Source organism: Rhipicephalus sanguineus, unplaced genomic scaffold, assembly GCF_013339695.2.
Source record: "Rhipicephalus sanguineus isolate Rsan-2018 unplaced genomic scaffold, BIME_Rsan_1.4 Seq275, whole genome shotgun sequence".
NCBI lineage: Eukaryota > Metazoa > Arthropoda > Arachnida > Ixodida > Ixodidae > Rhipicephalus > Rhipicephalus sanguineus.
This window is the reverse complement of record NW_023614921.1, coordinates 64,767-86,792: the sequence shown is the minus strand read 5'-3', so window position 1 is coordinate 86,792 and position 22,026 is coordinate 64,767. Positions and strand designations below refer to the sequence as shown.

Here is a 22,026-nt window from a genome sequence, read left to right as displayed (position 1 = left end):
CAATGGGAACCCATGCCTAGAGCCGCGGCCGTTCATTCATTTTGCCGCGGTCCATGCGCCGGTTGTTTCGCTCGAATCGCATTTGAGAGCGCTGCACAGTACAGTAGGGCACGAACACAGTGACGTGGTCATATGTCGCAGGCTTTCTTCAAATGTCGAAAAAAATGACCACGCAGCATATATGTTGGCACAAAAAAAAAAGATCGGTCGTTTCAGAATGCCCTATACAACGTACCGAAAAGCACGTGGCCCTAAAGTGAATATTAAAAGTTTGCATAATTGATCTCGGGTAATTTACCATTTAACCAACTAAGCTCAATATGAAAATACCCTAATGAGCGCCGCATGATGTCAAACTATGTTGTTGGTTTCATTCATTTGAAGTGAATCCCTTTTTAAATATTTGGTTCTAGTTATGCGAAGCACCATGTATAAGCACGGTACAGGCAGTACCTCTAGAGTCTGACAGTTGAGTTTGATGCATTGTCAAATTAGATGTTAAAAGTTAAGAGCAAAACAATCTTTCTCATATTAGTAAAGTACTCTTTCATGATACCAAAAATACCACGCTTGCTGCGAGAAGATGCTTGGTAAGCGAGAAAACGTGCAAAAACAAAATGTGGGTGGCGACACCACCTTGAAGTTTTCGCACCATTCACCGTGATGTCACATGTTTTGATGGTGCCTACTAGGGACTACGTAGTTCCCAATTTGTAAAAATAAAGTACATTGTCCTCTAATGGGGCCATAGACTTAACTTACGGGTAATTTTGTTGAGCCAGTGGTGCCAAAATACAATAAATACACTTTGAAATCCGTGACGTCACGTGCGGAGATTTGGGCGCGAAATTTAAAAATGAAACTTTAAACTTCATTTTCTCTTTTATTAATAAACCTATGATGGCAAAATTAACTACATCAGAGTTCTCAGAGCACAATTTATCGATGTAAACTGATTCATGGTTTCTCTTTAGTGTCCCTTTAAGGTCATACAATAGAAAACTCGGGAGCAGAAAACTGGGCGAGTTGATATGTATTCGTCGTTACTAGAGAGTAACAAAGAAAACTCAGTTTCTATAGAAAATAGCATGAAGTGGCTCATGGGGACGCGCATGAGAAAAACGAAGTACTTGGTATTATAATAATGAGAACTAACAGACAATAGTGCCAAAGAAAGTATAGGAGATGTCATTTGTAACATTTATCTCCTATACTTTCCTTGGCATTATTGTCTGTTAGTTCTCATTAATATTCTGTCTAACAAAGAAAACGAGCCCTTAAAAACAATCTTCTTTCCTTCATTCATAGCAAGGGTCTTGTTCTGGCAGAGTTGATGCCTTCAGGTAGTATGCGAGGGATTATTGGTCAGCTGCCAGCTCGTAAAAAGATCACGTGCTATGTGTCGCCAAAAAGGCAGAAAATAGTGTTCCACACTCGCCGCCATAGCTGCGATCAGCGCTGACTAACACTCCTAGGTTTAAATGCGCATATATACCCTGTAAAGTGCACGGGGGGATGGCCGCCGCCGTAGCTCAGTGGTAGAGCATGGGACGCATTATTCGAAGGTCACAGGTTCACTCCCTGCCGGCAGCAAGTTATCTTTTTGTCCACTTTACTTTCTTCACATTTATATCCCAATTGTTACAAGTGACATGTCCTATACTTTCCTTGGCATTATTGTCTGTTAGTTCTCATTAGTATTCTGTCTAACAAAGAAAAACGAGCCCTTAAAAACCATCTTCTTTCCTTCATTGGTATTATAATGTTTCTCCAATTCCCTTATCTTTAACATATGTTTGCTTATATTTTCCATTATTATAATGCAAACTCAATTTCGCTATTTTACGAGGTCGTAAGCAGAATTTTCTTTACTGTATGCTCTAGCTACAGTCGACGACCGATAATTCGGACTCCACGGGGAACGTAAATAAGTCCGAATTATCGAAGGTCCAAAAAAACTAATGCGTCAGAAAAAAAAAACTTTTATTGACACTTCAGGGTCCCGGTGACTGAAAAAAGTTGTCAATGCGTTGCTGCCCGCACTTCCACTTACGTGCAGCCAAGTCCGCCTGTACCTCCGCCAGTGTGATGTGATCGCTGTACGATGATGAGCTGGTTTCGTTCGTGAAGGCAACGCATCTGTGCGGTGCACTTAGCGGTCTCGCACCAAGAGGCAGCACGAATGGCGGCGCGGCGTGCTATTAAATGCGTGCACTACGCATGCAACTGCACCTGGCCACATGCACTATCGAGCAGTTGACTGAAGATGCTTATCGTAAGGCTTGTCAGCGATTGAGCTCTACTGGCGCGTTTGCCATCTGCCGCCATCACGCCTTTGTGCATTTCCACTGCTTATTCGTAAAGACATCGCCGCACGGCGCCGATAGCGGCCCCTTTGAATTCCGGTCCGCTTCACCCCATAACACTTCGGCATCGTGACAAAGCTGACTTTCGGACTCTCCTCCTGTCGCAAACAGGTCGACTAGCGAAAGCGCTGGTTCTAACCTACGACATGATAGACGCGGCAGAGGTGGGGGGCTTCAATTATTGCCTTTCGGACCTGCAATTTGGGCAGAAAGTCCGAAAAATCAGATGCCGAAGAGTTTTAGCGTCCGAAATTTCCGACGTCTCAACCATTGACGTCTATGGGGCTGGTGACGGTGCCGCGAAGCATCCGAATTTTCGAGCATGTCCAGAAAATCGGGTGTCCGAAAAATCGGCAGTTGACTATACACCCAGATTATTTACGTTTGTCCTCAACACCATCTTGGTACTTACTGAAAATTGGCAGCGCAAACAAACGGGACACAGAAGAGGAACACAAACAGGCGCAGACTGAAACTTGGATTTATTCACAGAAGATAATATTACCTCTTCTGTTCCTCTTCTGTGTCCCGTTTGTTTGCGCTGCCAATTTTCAGTATGAACCTATACCAACTTGCCCGCCTTTCAACACTTCTGCAAACCATCTTGGTATAATAGCAAACTCAAATGGAATGTAGATATGTAAACGGTAGGAATGACACAGACAATTAAAAATAAGAAGAACATATTTTAGCAGCAGCTTACAAAAGACCTGTAGGTTGCACTAAACAGACAGGCAAAAACTATACAGAGGCCTACAGGGTAATGTATGGAATGCAAATGGAGGTCAGCAAAAAAAAGCGCTTGTGCTAACAATCAAATTATGACTAAAAGAGCTCCTTGAATAATTTAGCAGGAAGAACAAAGAAACCATACACCAAGATATCTTCTGAGATAAATGCTTGTTCTATTTCATCTAGCATCAGCGCAGATTGTGGTGTAGTTAATAAATCAATCCTATCGTATGCAAGTCAAACTTGCACTCACGATATCTTTCAAATCACTGTCCGAAACCCGTGAGACGCAAAGCAACCCCATTCTTGTATTCTTCGGACTTCGTAACGAAGCACCACGCAAGAGAAACTTCGATAACGACACTACAGCGGCATCATAATTTGCATGAAAGACGCCACACGCATTGGAGTATGCGGCACAGTACAGTGGCTACGATCAAGTGTCATGGCACCGACACAACAAAGAAGAAAGGAAATACCAAGAAAGCGAAAGGTTGGATGTGCGCATACGTTCGCGTGCTTGTGATTGTCGAGATGGCGCGAGCGCCACCGTGTGACTCTGCTCCTGTGGTTTGTAGGTTCTGTTTGTCCGTTTTGTCTTTTCGCACTACATGATGATTTTAGCAAGCACCAACTAGCCCAAGAACAAGTCCTTCTGCTCCACCAATAAGCACTCGCAGATGGCATTGCCTGCCCTAGTTGGAGGACTCTGGCGGAAAGTTAAAAGAATTTTGTATTCATGTGGCGTAGTGGCAGCAGTATTAGATTGAGAAGCGGAGTTCAATCAACATTTATTGTTTCACACGGTGGTGTTGCTATTGCTTGTATTGATACACGATACATTTAAATGTATCGGAAATACAGGTACAGATACTTGCCTTGCGAGACGTATCACAATACAAATACAAGATACCCAAACAGTATCTAAGATACATGTATGTATCTTTGATACTGCCCAGCATTGCTTGTACAGTCAGACCTACTTGTGGTGTGTGATGGCTTTTGGTTTCGCAGGTTTCACTTTGTAAGTACCACTGTGAATAGTCATTTGTTTTAACTTAATTGGTTTATTGCGTCAATTACCTTTTGCTCTCCACCAATTCATAGTGGTTATGGTAGTATTTTTTGATTAATTTGGTTTTTGTGTAGCTGAGTAATGCAAAAGTTTAGCCTAGCTATTATATTGCTAGCAAGTGCAATTAAATCCTTCAATGTAAGCTACTAATTCAGTTTCCTTGTATGTATTAGTGTATGGGATTGTTCGTGCCTGTTCCCTGGTTTCTGTTCGTGTAATGGTGCTGTAAGCAGCAATATATTCTTGACACTTCTCTTGTCTGTACTTCTCTGCCTGTTAAACGAGGCAAGCATATTAATAATTAGGTTCAGCATGCGAATATCAAAACGTAGGCAATTTGTGGATTTTCATGTGGCTTCGTTAGTGGCCCTACTTTGTGCCCTCGGTGATGGCATTGTTGCTAGTAGCTTGAGTGCGGTAGTTTCTAGCTACCCATCAGTGTAATAGTTCTGTGCACTTTCATTGTAAATACGTTAGTCACATTTGTCTGGAAGGATAGAATAGGTGGCACTACACTTTGCCTGTGTTGTTTGGCAACATATGCTTAAGGTCAATGTCAAGAGATTGCATGTACAGGCATACTTCTTATATAAGTGCAAGTTCACAGATGTCCTCTTTGTAAGTGTAATGGTTGCTACAAAAGGGTCATGCCACGACAACAATTCATCTGCAATGAAACATGCATACTTCTATACATGGACGTATAAAGCATGTGCATGGCACTTGTGGCAAGCTGATCTCAAACTTAGCAGCAGCAGCTCATTGGCACTGCTTGTGCTGTACAGAGCCTGTCATTCAACTAAGCTCAGCTAGTGTGCTTGTCTTGTGCTCGGAATTTTTGTGTCTGTGGCTGCATCCATGCACTGTAGATGAACACTAACGTTGGGATAACAGCAGGTTTGTTTTTGGGTGACTCGTTAATTGTAGTGCATAGAGCAGCGGATGGAAAGGCACTGTAGAAAAAAGAAATTGAATTAGTAGGATGAGTGCGTGTTGTCACTGATTTAACTTTCCTGTAAATTAAACTCCATTGAAAATTTATATTATGCCCTGCATTGCAAGGATTGTAATAGTGACGAGGTCATTGTTGATGTAGGGAACGCTCAATACAAATTGAACAAATGAGCGAAAGAATGAACGTTTCTCCGTTGCACTACAAAAAGAAAAAATAAGGGGGGCTTCTGTAGATGCAGGCATGCTGTCATTGCGTCCAGCTTGCATGAAGTCTTTCTGTCATGACAGACTGTGTGGGCCTGAATAAAGTGACCAGACATCCCAGTGCTGCTCAGATATCTTGAATATTTTGATGCTGTTGCAGCGTGGCATAATAGTTCATCGCCCTGCTTTCGTAGCCCCCACTGGTGCCTAATTACAGTGCAGCATTGCGCTGGCAGTACAGGCGTGTAGCTGCCATAGACGGAGCATTCGGAGCGGCTGTGAGATGGCATTTTAGGCTATTCATTTTTAATGTTTGAACAGTACAAAGCCTCGAGGATTTCTTCTAGCGGCTTTTATAATATCAATTTGTCAGTTTTGTTTCCCACAAGGTACACGTGTCATAGTGTCACATACTTGTTCTGTATCCCAAGTAGCAGCTGAACAAACGGGCCCGGGAGAGGGCCAAAATGTCATAGCTTCCTGCAGCAGCAGCAGTAGGGTTCGTACAGGTCCTTGAAAACCTTGAAAACCCTTGAATTGGAAAAGTAGATTTTCAAGGCCCTTGAAGGTCCTGGAATCTGCCTTTTTCACGACGCCCCCGTGCATGCGCTCTCCTCTAGTGGAAAAGTCGCGAAGCGTCTCATCATCTTTGACTAAAACCCTACCAAAACGGCAGAGGGCAGCACGGGAAAATGAAAGAGGCGGATTATGTTCTGTCCTTGAAAACCCTTGAATTTCGGGGCCAGTGCACTCACAGTGCAACCTGCTTTCTGTTCGAGACTAGCGTCGATGCGGCAAACTTTCCATTTCAGAAACAATACACCGTGCGAGTTTGCATGTATTCTGTTTGTTCATGCCTTGTCCTATCGATCATTTCACTCCTCACCCGTCAGTGCATCTTGTCTCGCTTTCTCTCTTCTGCTTATCTCCTTATGACTTCACTGTTGCCTTCTGCATTTATGCTGCTTTTTTCCCTGTCAAGCAAGCGGTGCTGTGGTTAGTGCACTGTAATGATGTCAAGCCTTGCTAATACTAGAGAAGTCTCAGCACCTGCATTTTTTTTGTATTAGGAACTACTTTAGATGGCATCGAGGCTAGACTTTTCTAGAGTATAATAATATAGTTAAAACTCGATCTAACAAAACCCGATTCTAAGGAAGAAAATTTGCATTCCCAGGCAGGTACTTACAAGGTTCCACATTCTTGTCAACCCAAACTAATGAAACTAACTTGGAACCAAAACCGATTTAAAGAAGCTTTTTCTGAAATATGTAAAAATAAGAGTTTTTTTTTTCTATTTTTTACACAGATGGAATTTTTCTTGAAGTGCGGGCATTAATGATGTTGCATTAAAGCATCTGTCACCCATTGTCACGAGCCTGTTTTATTTTGACAAGGCTAGACGCTACTCACGTGCATGGAACAGTGGACTCAACAGTTGCGCTGTTACGTATCAGATGGCACTATGGGTGGCGGCGATTTATTACGTTCATTGAAGCCATAGTGCTGATAAGACAGGGACCACAGAAAGAGGACAGGACGTGCGCTTACCAACTAGCCCAAAAGTCTGTCCTCGGCGATTTATTGTTCCTGTCGATGCTGCCACTGGAACGCTACTGTGGGCTTTCGTTATTTCATTATTTATGCGACAGATGACACTGATCGTCTCGTTGCTACTTTCTTGCTCACCTGGCTCACATAATCACTGCATTCGTTCTCCCCGTCTTTGCGTTTCGGCTGCATGTCATATTTCACATGAATGTCTACCTGGCCTGCATCACCTGGACCACATAAGTGAGGCTCAATGTTCGATACACCTGAACAGACTTTTCACATGAGCACGCGTGGAGCACCCGTGGTAGATTTTGGGTGTCTGTATGTTGAAATTTTAGGTTTTGAAGGACTGAAAAGCCCCTTTCTCGATTTTACAAACTTCCTGATTTAACAAAGTAATTTGGGTGTGGTAATGACTGTTGAATTGAGTTTCAACTGTATACGTACGAGGGCAATACATTTAGTCAGAATTTGAAACATTGTTATAGTAAAAAAAAATCCACATTTGGGTGCTATTTTTCGGTCTTCAAAAACGTGGGACAGGCCCTTCAAATTCCTTGAATGTCCTTGAATTTTCTCCTTTGAAACTTGTACGAACCCTGATAAACACCTTCTAGCTCACGGCACGTACACCTGCTAGGAAATGAAACCAAAAGTGGTTCCTAAGAAATCTGTTGTAGTATAATATGAAGTATTCTTACGCTACAGTATTTTTTCAAGATTTTTGGGGTTCTAGACTCTTGTTTAATGCAGAAGGCAAATATTGAGTGTACCATGTGAGTAAGTCATCATTGCTGCCCTGAAATGAGTGATGTCTTCATTCCAGTAATATTTCGGTGCTGCAGTGGATGAAAGTGCATTGTTTTTGTCACAGGAATTTGTTGTTGTAGTTTTTGTGTTTTTCACTCTCTGCCTAGATCACCATTCGTATTCCAAGGGAAACACAAGAGAGGCATAATGGAGGAGGAAGCACTGAACTCATTGGAAGAAGATGAAATTTTAATAAGCTTGGACTGTGTTTTTTGCAAAAATGCAATTGCCGTGTTCTTGTAAATGCGCTCTTGTGTTGCATCACAAGTTATCTATGAAAGGTAATTTGACATGTTTGAATTTATGTAAAACTACCAGTTGCTGTCAGAACTGTGGATATTTCTTTTCTGAAGCCATATTGGCACCTTAGGGAAAAATGAAACCAAGCATCAAAACTGAGCCATTGGCATCTGCCTGTTTCACTGTATCGCACCTTCCTACTCCAGCCTAACTTTCTAGCAGTGTGAGAGCAGGGTAAATCTGCGTACTATACGCAAATTTTTTGCCTCACAAACACACACCACTATTTCTTGCAGGAGTACCTTTGGCATATACATTGTTTAATTAAGCACTCAAAGCATTTACATACGTATCCCTCTTGTTATGCAATACATCCAGCACACCTGTGAACTGGCCGCTGGTTTTTGTGCATTGCAGGACAGTCAGATGGACATCTATATTGGCGGTCTACGTGACCGGAACCGGGCCCTCAACGGGGACCTTGTGGCTGTGAAGATCAAGCCACAGGAAGAGTGGAAGGCAGGTTTCCCTTCCTTATGTTTTGCTATGACAAGACACAGGGTGATGAAACTAGGGGTGTGCGAATATTCCAACTTTCGAATATTTTTATAATGGTGTTCACTATTCGATTCGCACTGGAGTTTGACTATTCGAAGTATGCAAACTTCCGGAAGATAAATACATTCAACGCCCGATTTCTTTAACTCCCTAGGACCAAGTTGTAAACATTGCTAGGGGCCAGCATTTCTAGAACTACTTCAGTTTGAAGGCTCTGTCGCACGGCTTCACCGTAAGTGGAGGCGGCAAGTGGTACTGTAGTCGCATCAGGCTTCAGCGAGGTGCGCCGGTGTGGTCGCTGCTACCACATGGCGCGCCGGATTAAATGTGTTACTACGTTGTATTGATGAACAGAGAGTCCGGATTTTTTAAGACATAGCAGAAAAGATTACGCGCGTTGCACGTCCATGATGCTGACATGTATTGGGCCGGGATGCACAGCAGCAATAGGACAAGCAAATGACCGAGGCACTTTTGGGCTCCGCGTGATCAGGCAGTATAAAAGGCTACCAGACATTTAATGAGTGAATGTACTGTAGAAGTGCTGCTTTCTGGGCCAGTTCTTCATACTGAACTTGAGAAAACCCGCGAAAAGAGATGCAACCATTACGTTAAGACACATTTGGTGTTTTGTCCTTTTTTTTGTACTTTGAGAGCATGGCGCATGTGTTGCCTGTTTTGATTATTTCAGGCCAGTGTGTTTTTCAATTATGTGTCATTTGCTAGTCCAGCGTGGAGTTTTGTCTTCCTTCCTTTGTGTACGCGTCTTTTTTCGCTGGTTTTCTCATGTATCACTAATGAGCAAGTCATGAAAGCCAGGAAATGGCTCGTTTTCTGAAAATCTTAAGAGGTTGGTGTGTAATTCTTGTAAATACTGAAGTAACCCCACAAACCTTTCAATTAAACATGTGATTTATGCGTATTTCTTGACATACACTATTGGGCGCTTAGCCCACCACTGGAAATGCTGGCGCAACCGTTGGCAAGACATACTTGGCAGGATCACGTGGTCTCAGCGGCCACGTCGGCTGCCTGTGCTGCAGTCTTGCAGAGGTTTTCTGGCATTTTTAACATGACAAACTTGGCATCCAAGCAATCGAAAGTCTAACGCTATATACGCACATGAAAGCCTGGTGGTTGTTTGCTGAAAGCGCCGAGCAGACAGGACTGCTGCAATGAATGTGCGTTTTACCGGTAACATAATTACAGAGTCTGCACAGTCCCATCGACACGCACGTAGCACTCGCACAAACAGCATCGTCCTTGACAACCTGTTAAGTCCCGCAAAAGTGGTCAATCAACCACTCTCCTCTGGTGAGATTCACACCGTGAGAATGTTTTATCCACCTCTGATTCTTTTTAAACTTTCAGAGCAAGCGACACATGAGGCTGCATGTGCACGGCGAGTAGACGACAGCGCGTGAACTTGTGGGGAGAACGCAGTCAAAAAGCGGGGACACAAGCGACCGGTTTTCCCAGAAAGGCAGCGAAATGCGTGTGCCGCAGCGCCCTCTGGCCGAGGTTGGAAGTTTGTCATCGTGGCTTTTTGGGCTAGTTGGTTATATGCTTTAGAATAGGGCATAGCGCTGACACACACGGACCAGGAAGAGACAATAGGACAAGCGCTATCCTGTTGTCTCTTCCTTGTCCATGTGTGTTAGCGCTATGCCCCATTCTGGAGGTTGGAAGGCCTATTCGCACAGCTCTAAAACACAATGGGCTCCTAAATGCCTTGTTTTTCAGTGAAACATGTGGGGAGAACTCTGTAAAATCAAAACATGCTCAGTTAGTCAGTCTTCGTTGACAATGTTTTTCTAACAGTACAGACATGCCTGTTTAAAAGCTGAGCCATTTTAGCTGCTGACTTCCTCACACTCTCTCTATTTAACCTTGAAGTGGGGCTTCGCAGCAATGCAAATTTTCCTGGAAAGATGTATTCACTGTATAGCATCCCTCCACTGCAGTGAAACCACCTTTACAGGGGGGTTACATGCGGACCAATATACACCTATTCGTTCATTTCGAAGACTTGAAATTTCCAATAATTTAAACTCAAACCGAAGCGAGTTTGAATATTTGAAGTGCTCGACCATTCACACAAGCTTAATGTTTGAAGTTCAGTAAAGTTATTGCAATTTTTCTGCGATATTAGCCGCATGAGTGGCGTAAGTGACACGCATAACGCATTTTTGGTGGCCGCGAACAAAAGCATAGTCTCCGAGTTTGTATTGCAAAGATGGCGTATGAAGTAATTGGTTTTAAACTAGATTTTAGCGCTTGCGAAAGTAAGGCCTTCGAGATTGGCGTTTGTTCCCACCATTGTATTGGCCTTGACTCATGCATGTTGCTTTGCGAATTGGTCGTACATAATTAAACAAGCTGCTGCGCAGTCGAAACATGGACAAAAAGAGGACGAGGACTTCGCCCAGAAGACTGCGCCGAGGGCTGCCCAGAAGACTGCATCCATCCTCATTCTCTTCTTGTCCATGTTTCTATTGCGCAGCAGCTTGTTTAATTGCGTGGACTCATCGGGCCTATTCGATTTACCACTTCTGGCTACATCTGGCTACCCGCGGGCTGCCAGAGACAGCTGGAACGCATTCGTTTTTTCTCTGGTTGCTCCGCCCACCGCGCGCGCACTTCCGGTGGGCATTCGTTTTTCGACCTCTGGCTGCATCTGGCGACCCGCAGGTCGCCAGAACTCGCCAGGACGATTTTGGTCTGGCGGCTCTCTGGCCGTTTTCTGGCTAGCAGACGCCAAAGGGACGATGAGCGCTCGCGACCATCTTTGCGTGGTCTCCGCGGAATGCAAAAGCTTCGGGACCCTCGGCCGCTCTCGGCCAGTGCGACAAGAAGCGCGCGTCTTTTTGGCCGAAATCTTCGGTCGTTCTCGGAGGCCTTGAGGATAAAATGCCGAAGCTTCAAGCTCCTCAACCAGGGCTGCACAAGTAATTCTAGACAGTCGGGGCACGACGTTCTCAACATACAGCGGAACTCTATGCCGTTCTTCTCGTTGCAGTCTGCTTATCAGCAGACACACAACGAGATCTTCGACATTTTCATCCTCGCACACAATGGTTTGGTGACGCCTGCGGAGCCTGCGTGCGTGCAGCAAGGCCACCAGCCCAGCGATCGTAGCTAACAAAATTTGTACTAGCATGTTGGGGAAGACGACGCAGTTGTGAGCCGCCCAGCCGCGAGCCCAAAATTCGATTTTACTTCTCCCGACCACTTTCTGGTTGCCAGAAGTTTTTAGGCCACGTGATATAACGTCATTTCCTGTCAGAACCGGACCCGCTGGCTGGTTTCTGGCAGCCAGCGGGCTGCCAGAAAATGGAAAATCGAAGAGCCCCATCACTAGAGGCCGTATTTTTAGGCACTAAAAAGGCACGTTTTAGGCACCCAAATTAGGCAGGCAAATGCCGTTATAGGCCTCCAAAATCTTAAATATAGCGCAATAAATTTACATAAATTCAAATAACTTCAAAGAAAGACGTGCCGACTTGTATCTGCGCAGAAAAGCAAAAACTGTTATTGTTTATGATCAGAATTTATTGATAGAAATACAGAAATATTACACGTGTTTAGTATACATAAGGAGGTCCCAATGTCGAAGACTGTTATCGGGACCTCCTGGCACAAATGCGCAAATAGTTGAACATCGCCATGCAATTGTCCTTTCTTTCGCATGGTTCGCAGAACATGGTCTCTCCTTTTATTGTCTAGCATGGTGAGTCAAGTCGAATAAACACACTCCTGTGTCTTTTCCTTTTCGGCATGGCTGAGAAGGACAACAAAGGAGCAGATAGCCAAAACGCCAAAAGACCAGAAGGGAGGGATGCCTCATATCCTCAGGGTCTAATCGCGCAGGGGGAATTTCTCTTCTGCCGGTAAACACCTTAAAAGGCTCCTCACCAGGTTGGAGCACTTCGAGCTGACAAGTGTAATGCATGCGCTGGGCACCCACGATCACGTCTGCCAATATCTGCTACACTAGGTGCCATGGAAAGAGGGGAAATTTCAAAATGAACACCGCTTGCCCGTCATCTCACGGGCGCGCGATCCTACACGGAGGGGGTGCAAGAAGGGATGGTCCTGCGTAGTTATGTGTGCCCTGATGTCGCTCCTCTACGTATACATTAATGCTCTGACATAGCTCACAGTAGCATGCGAAACTGCAAGGATTATTCGAGGTGACAGGTGTAATTTGTGCAGTCAGCTCTTGAATAGATCAATGAAAGTTTATAGACTATTAAAACTCTGAAACAGAATCTGTGTGCGTTTCATTTTTCTTCTTTTGCTTCGAATCGCAGCGGGATGCGAGACTAATCTGCCTCCAATTCGCATGCATTTTGTTCTCGCCGTTCCCTCATAGTGCCGGTGCCATTCCTGACAACGCTTGGCGCGTTTTTCCTTCATTGTCCCTTACAGCAGTTCCAGTAGTGCGAGGCCGTGTATCGCAGTATGGATACATGATCCATGCCAGCCTCTCCAAACGCGCGCGCACTGAGGGATCCATCCTGCAGAAACAGGCAGTACACAACACTGGTCGCGTGGATAAGCTGGCTCGGGCACATCATGCGCATGTGACCTTGCATGCGCATGACGTGTTGATGCTTCTGCATCATGTGATGCTCCGGCTCAGAGTTGCTCCGATAGCGAAAAGGGCAGGGAAGGAATTTGGCTTGCAAAGGCTACACGGGGAGAGTGGCAAGGGTTTCAAGCTTGCCTCCTCGCATCATGGTCTCGCGGCTCGTAATTAACCAATTTGAAAATTGTTGTGGTACAACGCTCTTCATTGGACACATTTCCAGTGTCTAACTAGAATTTCTCATATGATCTGGTGAAGGGCCCTTTAAGAAGTAAATTACGAACAAAACAAAAGTCGCGTGCATATCGCATTTTTTTTTTCTTTTAATCTGCACTCTCCTTTTCCTTACGGCACTCCATGGTTTCGCATTCGTTCTCCGCCTTCGGGCGGCTGCACAGCGGGACCTCCTGTTCCCTGCCCACCGCCGCACCCAGGCCTTGAAGGAGGTTATTCAATTCCTTGGGGCACTGGACTGGACAACCGGCTGTAGAAGCCGCCGTCATGGACGCTACTCTCGTCTTCTTCTCTCCTCTTCCCATCTTTATGTCCCTCTCCCCATTCCCCTGCAGACGCTGAGACGTGCTCCCGTTTAGGGTTGCAGAAATAGTGTCTTTTCCTGTCTCCTCCTTGTCCTCCTCCAACCGCTCGCGCCATGTCAGCACAGCGGTGTAAGGTGGCCCATTTCACCATTGCTAGCGGTTGTTTTCGGAAGTTGGTTGAACTAGAGGGCTAGGTTGTACCACATAGAGTTCCGAAAGGTCAATTGTTGCTGGGTAACATGAATGACATGCTCAAACTGCACTCGAAAGCGAAAAATTTGAGGTTAAATTATGTTCATATAGGCACCGATTCTGAAAATAGGCATTTATAGGCATAGTGCAATAGCTCAAAGAACACAGGCACACGGGCAAGAGAGACGATACAAGCACTGCATTCGTACCAACTAGCTCGGCTTTCCGTACTACTGCAATTTATAGGCAGTTATAGGAATTTAGGCACAAACACTAGAAATAGGCATTTATAGGCACTATAAAAACACCATGAAAGCCCTTTTTAACCTATAATTCATGCTCATATATCAAAGTGGCATGATAGGAACGCAAGGAACAAAATAGGCATTTACCTAAATTCCGGTCTCTACTCATCATCATTATTTGTCGGATGAGTTCGTGCGGTTTGCGGTCAGACTTGCCGTGCTGGTCATGTTGCGTGTTCTTAGGTCTTTCACGCCTGCGACTGTTGGTGCCAAAAGAATTGCATACGTTGATTAAATTTCTGTGGGTGACAATTCTCTCAGCTCCATGGTTCTATTCGTGGGCTAGATCGTGGCTGAGTGCGCCAATGCGTGCACCAGTGATGAAGAGTTGGTGGAGCAGGGGTCATTTCTTCGACGATCGCTTTCGGGTGTACTTTCACTTTTGCGAGGCGTTAAACTGTCTACGACGAGCCACGGTAGTCCGACACTATGCCAACAGTGCTACATTATCACTCAGAGACGCCGACGCATTTGGTGACAATCTCACAAAGGTATCTCCGAAAGTGATTGCTCGCCAGCTGTTGGCCGTGCCAACACTATATTTATTGAAAGTATATGACACTGCAGGTGCTCAAAAACTTTTCGTGCTGCTTGGGCATGAGTAAGCGCACCAGGCAACGTTGCACAGTTTTTTCACGTTGCACAGTAAGCATTCAGATGAAATTCTTTACCACTAAATATCTTTTTCGCTTTCCCTGTTTCTCGGCTTTTGCGTTTACCTTCAGAAACGTGTCAGCAGGGTTCTGCTGTATATTACTGTCTTAGCACCAGCGTTTCTGATCACTGCCAAGTGTGTGTTCCCTGTGCAGATGGAGAGTTGGCAGTGGTTCTTAGGGAAGAAGTGTTGTGTGCACTTGCAGGTTCTTTGGGACCGGATACACCTGTGGGAACAGAAGACTGGCCAGAGCATCCACGATGTCCTTCTAGGCAGCAACAGTGCAAGCGGAGGAGGCTCTCCAGTCGAAGATGGCGAGAAGTTGGAAGAGCAGCCCAACGACTCACTCCTGGAGGTGAGTATGCTCAAGTTACAGTTGTCACCTGTAGTCTCAGTACATCTGACCTTCTTTCGCATTAGCTTTGGGAATGCAGCACAACTTGGTCATCTCCGTTGGTGCACTTGTCACGACATGCTATTTCACAAGTCCACACCTGGACTTGTGTACTGCTTCTCACTGTATTGCGACATTTGCAAGATTCAGTGACATCAAATGTCATGCATAATTTATGTGAAGCCAACAGGGTCTTACTTGCAGTTTTTAATCCAAGTGTGGTACTTATGAATTAAAGTGGATGAAAAAACAACTATGCTCCAGTGTGGACAAAACCCACAGCCTTTGGATTACACATGCAATACTTACGTACTGAATTGCAGTGGTGGTCATTTCCCCATTCACTTTCTTAGTTAGTTCTGGGAATGTTAGTCGGTGCCACTCGTGTCCATTGCAGCAGCAAATGTAGAATGTTGGCATCATGCAGCACACAATCTTTTTAACAGCTGACGGCTGGCTTCTGTCAACTTTTGCATGCTACCTAAATGCCGGATTACACATACAGAAGTAATCTTGACCAACATACCATAAAATGCCGAGCAAGCGCCCCCACCCGAGCAAGCACCCCCACCCGAGCAAGCCCCCACCCGAGCAAGCACCCCCCTCCCTTTTTCTGGAGATTGAAATATGCACCAATGACCGAGCAAACGCCCCCGTGTACGTTCATGAGGAAATACGAGCGGACGCCGAAGGGCAACCTCCGAAAACTGTACTGGCAAGATGTCCTGTGCTTCGATCCCAGGCTTGGGCAGCGTTTCGGTAGAATGGTGACTCGATCATTCACCGGGCGTGCATATCCAATGCACTAGATGGTTCGGAGGATGGTGCGCTGCCCGTCAGGCTCTCTGGTGTCGGCGATGTACCACCAGAAGACCGCAGGTCTCTGCAGGCCGAGTGTGCGGACTTAACTTTTGCATCCAACTCTAGGGAGTCGTTTGACGAGTTTGACAGTGACAAGGGGGAATAAAAACGTAAATAAATAAAGCATTCACTAGAAACAGCTATGGTCATTTTTTATTTTTAGCAGCTCTCCCACGCCATGTTGAATTCAGTCTGGGACCGAGCAAGCGCCCCCCCCCCCACCAAATCTGGTCGGATTATCCTTCACTGTAGGGGGGGCACTTGCGGCATTTTACAGTAGGTTATCCACAACTTAGGGGTGCCTGGTAGACAACTGCAGTGGAGCAATCTGCGGGTAGCCTGTTGTATTCTTAACATCCGCACTGCAATCTTGTGATTAGGGTGATTAGGTGAACCAGGTTTCTCTGTGTGGAAAACATAACAGGTCACCACCTTCTTTAGGTCGGGACCACTTGCTAGAACAAGGTGCACTGTTTGGAAATCCTGCTCACCCAGCTTGGTATACTGCTACGTTTTAACTTTGCAGCAAAGTTTTGTGCCACGAGGTCATAGCCGAATGTGGGAGTCTGAAATTTAAAAGCCACTGGACCTGATGTTCTAATCTAGACTTGAGGGGGAACACAAATATTTAATCGTGAACCCTAGGCCACAGAGTAAGAATTATTAAGGAGGCAAAACTGCGCTTTCTTGAGCGTCCTAAAAAGTCACGGAATAGGGCATAGCACTGACGCGCCTTCTGTCGTAAGAGTCCGCTAGCTGAGAGGAAAAAACGTACGTTGCGCTCTCCGATGAAGCTCACCGGTTCAAGGCCATTTGGCGCCGATTCGCTGTTTGCACTTTACGCCCAAGTGGATGTGTTTCTTGTGTGTTCTCGCCGGCTTTGGTAAATTAACGGAAAATTGGCATCACATACAGGAAAATTACATGAGTGAGTCTTGTACAAGTGAAAGCTATAATTTTTGGTAACGGGAACTCGATAGGTTAGGTACAATTTTTAAGGCGAAAGCCTTAGATGCCTAATCAAACGCAAAAAACAACCGTGCCGCCCGTGTCGGCGGCTTCAAGTGACTAATGCAAAAAATCATCGTCCTGTGATGACATCGCCACATGATGTTATCATACATCATAGATCGCCAAAATTGTGATGCCGTCATGATATAGCTACGTAGCATTAACACCAGGTGACTCTGCGCCCATCCACCGCGCCTTACCGCGTGTCTGCATCAGAGCGAGCAGTGATTCAAAAAGAAGTGGCCAAAATGCTAGCGAAAGACATAATCGAACCATCGTCTAGCCCGGGCCTCCCCCGTGGTATTAGTAAGAGAAGAAAGACGGTTCCTGGCGTTTCTGCATCGATTATCGGCACCTCAACAAATTACCAAGAAAGACGTGTCTCTTCCACGTATTGACGACGCACTCGACTGTCTCCATGGCGCCACCTTCTTTTCAACTCTCGACCTCCGATCTGGCTACTGGCAAATGATGTAGACGACATGGATCATGAGAAGACGCCTTCGTTACCCCTGACGGTCTTTACCAATTCAAGGTCATGCCCTTCGGTCTTGCAACACTCCAGCAACCTTCGAGAGAATGATGGACACGCTGCTTCAAGGATTTAAATGGTCGACGTGCTTGTGTTACTTGGACGACGTGATCATCTTCTCACCCACTTTCGCCACACACCTTGAACGCCTTTCGACCATTCTATCAATATTCCGACAAGCTGGCCCCAGCTCAATTCATCGAAGTGCCACTTCGGTATTCGTCAAATTACTGTGTTGGGCCACCTCGTTGACGCTTCCGGTGTACGACCAGACCCGGCCAAAGTCGCGCTGTAACGAACTTCCCCGTTCCTCGCTCTGTCCATGATGTTCGCAGTTTTGTGGGCCTGTGCTCGTACTTCCGCCGTTTCGTGAAAAACTTTGCGGCACTCACCGCCACTCACTGACCTTCTCAAATAAGACGTCCTGTTTTGTTGGGGTCCTCTCCAAGCTGACGCCTTTTCTCAGCTAATCACCGCACTAACGACACCACTATTCTTGCACATTTGACCCAGATGCTCTACAGAAGTGCGCACAGACGCTAGTGGTCACGGCATCGGTGCAGTATGGCCCAAACAGCGGGGCACTGATCGTGTATTGCGTACGCAAGTCTGCTCCTCTCGAAGTCTGAACGCAACTACTCTATAACAGAACGTGAAGCCTTGCCTTGTCTGGGCGGTTTCAAAATTCCGCCCTTACTTGTATGGCCGCCCATTCCGCGTCGTAACGATCATCACGCGCTCTGTGGCTTTCTTCACTGAAGGACCCTACTGGACGACTTGGCCGGTGGGCGCTGCGTCTTCAGGAGTACTCCTACTCAGTTGCCTACAAGTCTGGACGCCTCATCTGGACGCCGATTGCTTGTCTCGTTACCTGTTGAAAAGCCAGACGGATCGGTCATCCAGCCTAGCCCCAGCTCATGTCCATGTCTCGGTTTCTTCAGATGGTGAAGAACAACGTCGCGATGCTTCCTTGCGATCACTCATTAGCCGTCTCGAATGCCCCTAACGACGCGTCACTCGCATGTTCGTCCTCGTGAATGGCACGCTGTACCGTCGTAGCGTTCTGCCCGATGGCCCCGAGTTCCTTCTCGTCGTGCCTAAACATTTGCGTTCAACGGTCCTGCATGAGCTTCACGACGAGCCCACTGCCGGCCACCTGGGCATATCTCGCACGTACGACCGTGTCCGGCGCCGCTTCTTTTGGCGCGGTCTGCCCGGTCCGTTCGACGTTACGTGGCCTCCTGCGATAATGCTAACGTCGGAAGCGTCCTGCCGCACCCCCTGCTGGACTTCACCCGATCTCCATCCCTACCGAACCTTTCTTCCGTGTTGGTGTAGACCTTCTCGGCCCTTTTCCTGAGTCCAACTCTGGCAACAGGGTCGCCGTTGCTATTGAGGGGTCGCTCTACGTACGGCTGGTGCAGAAGCCTAGCTCCGGTCCCAGCCGCAAATAGTCGTACCGTGTCAACGTCCCCTTCCCGTAGCGCGCGTCATCGCAGCTACGACGGGTTCGGGCGAATAAGGCAACAGGCTAGCACAACAAACAAACTTTATTGCTACGTTAGCAATAACGCGTAAATGTCGCGTAGAGGGATAGTCCGCTCTCGTAGAAAAACAAAGGGTATGGCTTACACCTTCGGTCGATGATCGGCTCGCGGGTCTCGGGGCGGTGAGATGTTCCTTCGTAGGTCAGCAGGGCACCAGAGAGCGTCTCTCTGCCTGGTCGGCAGTTTTGTTCACCTCCGTGTCCCTCCCCACCGCGAGGGTTGATTCCCGCAGGGCGAGTTCCTTTCCCGCGAGCCGGGATGCGAGGATTAGCGCGAGGAGTAGCGGGAAAGAAGGGGTTGTCCGGTAAAGGGCGACTGTGCTCTCCTAGTGGTTCCTCGCTCCGCTGTCAGTTCCCGTCGCGCCTGCCTTAAGGAAAGGAAATGGGCGCGCGTGCTCTCCCACATCCTCCTCCCCTTAAGAAAGCCCTCGGACGACAGAGACTGCACCATGAGGTAATATTTTGTTATTCCTCATCGAGAAAGGCTAGGATGGATCGGTCCAGGTCGTGCTCCTGCGGTCGGCCCTCTGCGTGGGTGTCGCCGGTGCCCCCACTGGCGTCGCCGCTGCCTCCGAAGTAGCCACCACCGGCCTCGTTGCGGTCTTCGCTGCCGTCACCTGGTCATGGCTTCCCCAGTCGTCGCCTCCGCCATCACTGCTGCGGTAGGTCTGGCCTGCTCCTGCAGCCCCGTGGTCCGGACCGCGTCTCCTTGGGCCCCGCCTCTTGGTCGTTGGAGGTGATGAGAGGAGCGAGTCAGCGAAGCGTTTCATTCCGGGCGGCCTCTCCAGCATGGTTCGGGCTCCTCCGGTCTGGCGGGGCTCGGGGTTTTCGGCGTGCTGCGCCGTGGCCTTGAGGGAGCATAGGCCATCGGGGTGTCCACAAACCTGGCACGTCCTGGTGGCTGCGGCCCCCAGGCAGCTGGCTCCCAGTTGGGTTGGCATGGTCTTCGGGCCTCTTGTGTGGAGGCCGGGCGGTGAGGCGATGGGGTAGCATGGAAGTGGCAGTGGGATGTACCAGTCGACCTCCAGTCAGGCGTCCATGGCGATGTTTGCCGGTGTGTGGGGCTGCGACAACGACTGAATGTGAGTGTGGGCTCGCCGTGAGGAGGCGGTCTCCTCTCCGAGCCGTCCCGGCGGCACCTATTTCCCTTTTGCTTATCAACATGCAGAGTTGTAGTGTCGGCAAACGGCGCGAGAGACAACGAACACACTCAACCCATGCCACACAAGACTCCTTTATTCCGGTGACAGTCGTATTATATATGTCAGAGTGGCGCCATCTCTTGATGACAGTGAACATAACTAAAGTCACCTAGTGTCGACCTTCGACCTACATCTATCCTCCCTAAATATATACATATTTACCAAAAATAATCACAAAAAGAGTCAATGTTCACATCATGGTATTATACATAGTCCTGAAATCTCGTGGGTTGTCTTCGGTTTCTTGCGGACCTACGAAGAGGTGGTGGCTCACCAGCCGGTTCGGTGCAACAACTGGAGCACAATCACCATCACCATTCACTGGAGCACTATCCCATCACCATCCACTGGAGCACTATCACCATCCCATACACTGGAGCACTATCACCATCACGATCATCATCTAGGCAGGGTGCGGTGAAGGTCAGAGGAGAGAGTCGGTCTGCCAGGCGTCGGTGGACTTCGCACGGGTGTGGGAGTGTCCTTTGTCATTCATATTAGCATGGTGCGGCAGGGCTTCCTTGGGAACTGCAGTCAATTGAGAGGCATTCCACGTGTGAGACCATCTTCAGCAGAAGGACCAGCGCTCCGATCGCTTGAGAATTTTCAAGGAGTCCAAAAGTGGGAGTGCTTTGGACCAGGGACTGGCTTCTTGACCCTCAACGTACTTTCCAACTTGGATGGTACTCGGCAGCTCTCCGTCGGTCAACTCCTTGCTTTTAAGCTGGCGCTCTTTCACCCTCTTCCGAAGTGAGGACATCTCCTGAGCGGGATCTGCGAAGAAGTTGCAGGGGGTAGCCAATGACGTCCAAGGATGTCCTCATGTGCGGCTATGTAGAGAGCACTGCCGGAGAGAGTCCAGTGGTACGTGAGGAGGGCTCTGTAGATTCCCAAGTACTCTAACAGTATTTTTTATTGGGCGCTGCTCCATTGCCAACTGAATGTATGATTTGAGGACACGGTTAAACCTTTCGACCTGTCGTTGGGCTTGGGGGTGAATACAGCGAAAAGCTGTGCCTGATAACCTCTGTCTTGAAGAAGAAAGGACTCGAATTCTTGAGATGTAAACTGTGGTCCGTGATCCGAGACGAGTTCAACCGGATAGCCTTCCCGTGCAAATATCGACAAGAGGAAGTCAAGCACTGTACGGGAGGAGGCTTCACGACAGAAAGCTATTTCCGGCCACTTTGAGAAGTAATCGACTACAGAGATGACAAAACGACAGTCAGCTGATGCACGCTCAAATGGCCCAACAACATCAATAGCTATCTTGCTCCAAGGCCGGTCGGGAAGAGCTACTGGCTGCAGTGGAGTGGGGTAGCTCTTAACACTCTTGTCTGCAGCTTGGCAGGTTGCGCAGCTGTGGATAGCACTCTCAACCTGCTTGTCCAGACCTGGCCACCAGTACTTTTCGCGAAGACGTTGCTTTGTCTTCACTATTCCCGGGTGTGATTCATGGGCTAGTTGAACAAATGTAGCTGTGAGCTTGGCTGGAACTACAACGCGTTCTGAGCGCATCAACAGGCCGTCCACTACTGACAGTTCCTCTCGCACCTCATAGTAAGGTCTTAGTTCAGGTGACAATGTTTTCTTGGTTGGCCATGTAGCCTGAACGCATTGTGCAACCTGCTGGAGCTTGCAATCCTCGGCTGTGGCAATACGGAGATCATTGATATGGACTGAAGACGTTACGATGGACACTATT

General features: G+C 47.3%; 1 protein-coding gene across 1 annotated transcript in view; it reads left to right on the top strand.

Moving 5' to 3' along the window:
* LOC119376914 (5E5 antigen-like) overlaps positions 1 to 22,026 on the top strand; it is a 76,488-nt gene that overhangs the window by 18,613 nt on the left and 35,849 nt on the right. Inside the window, exons 5-6 of the mRNA XM_049411505.1 lie at positions 8,353 to 8,454; positions 14,981 to 15,130. Of these exons, the coding sequence (XP_049267462.1) occupies positions 8,362 to 8,454; positions 14,981 to 15,130 (243 nt within the window). The 5' untranslated portion in view covers positions 8,353 to 8,361. The remainder of the gene's footprint in view (positions 1 to 8,352; positions 8,455 to 14,980; positions 15,131 to 22,026) is intronic.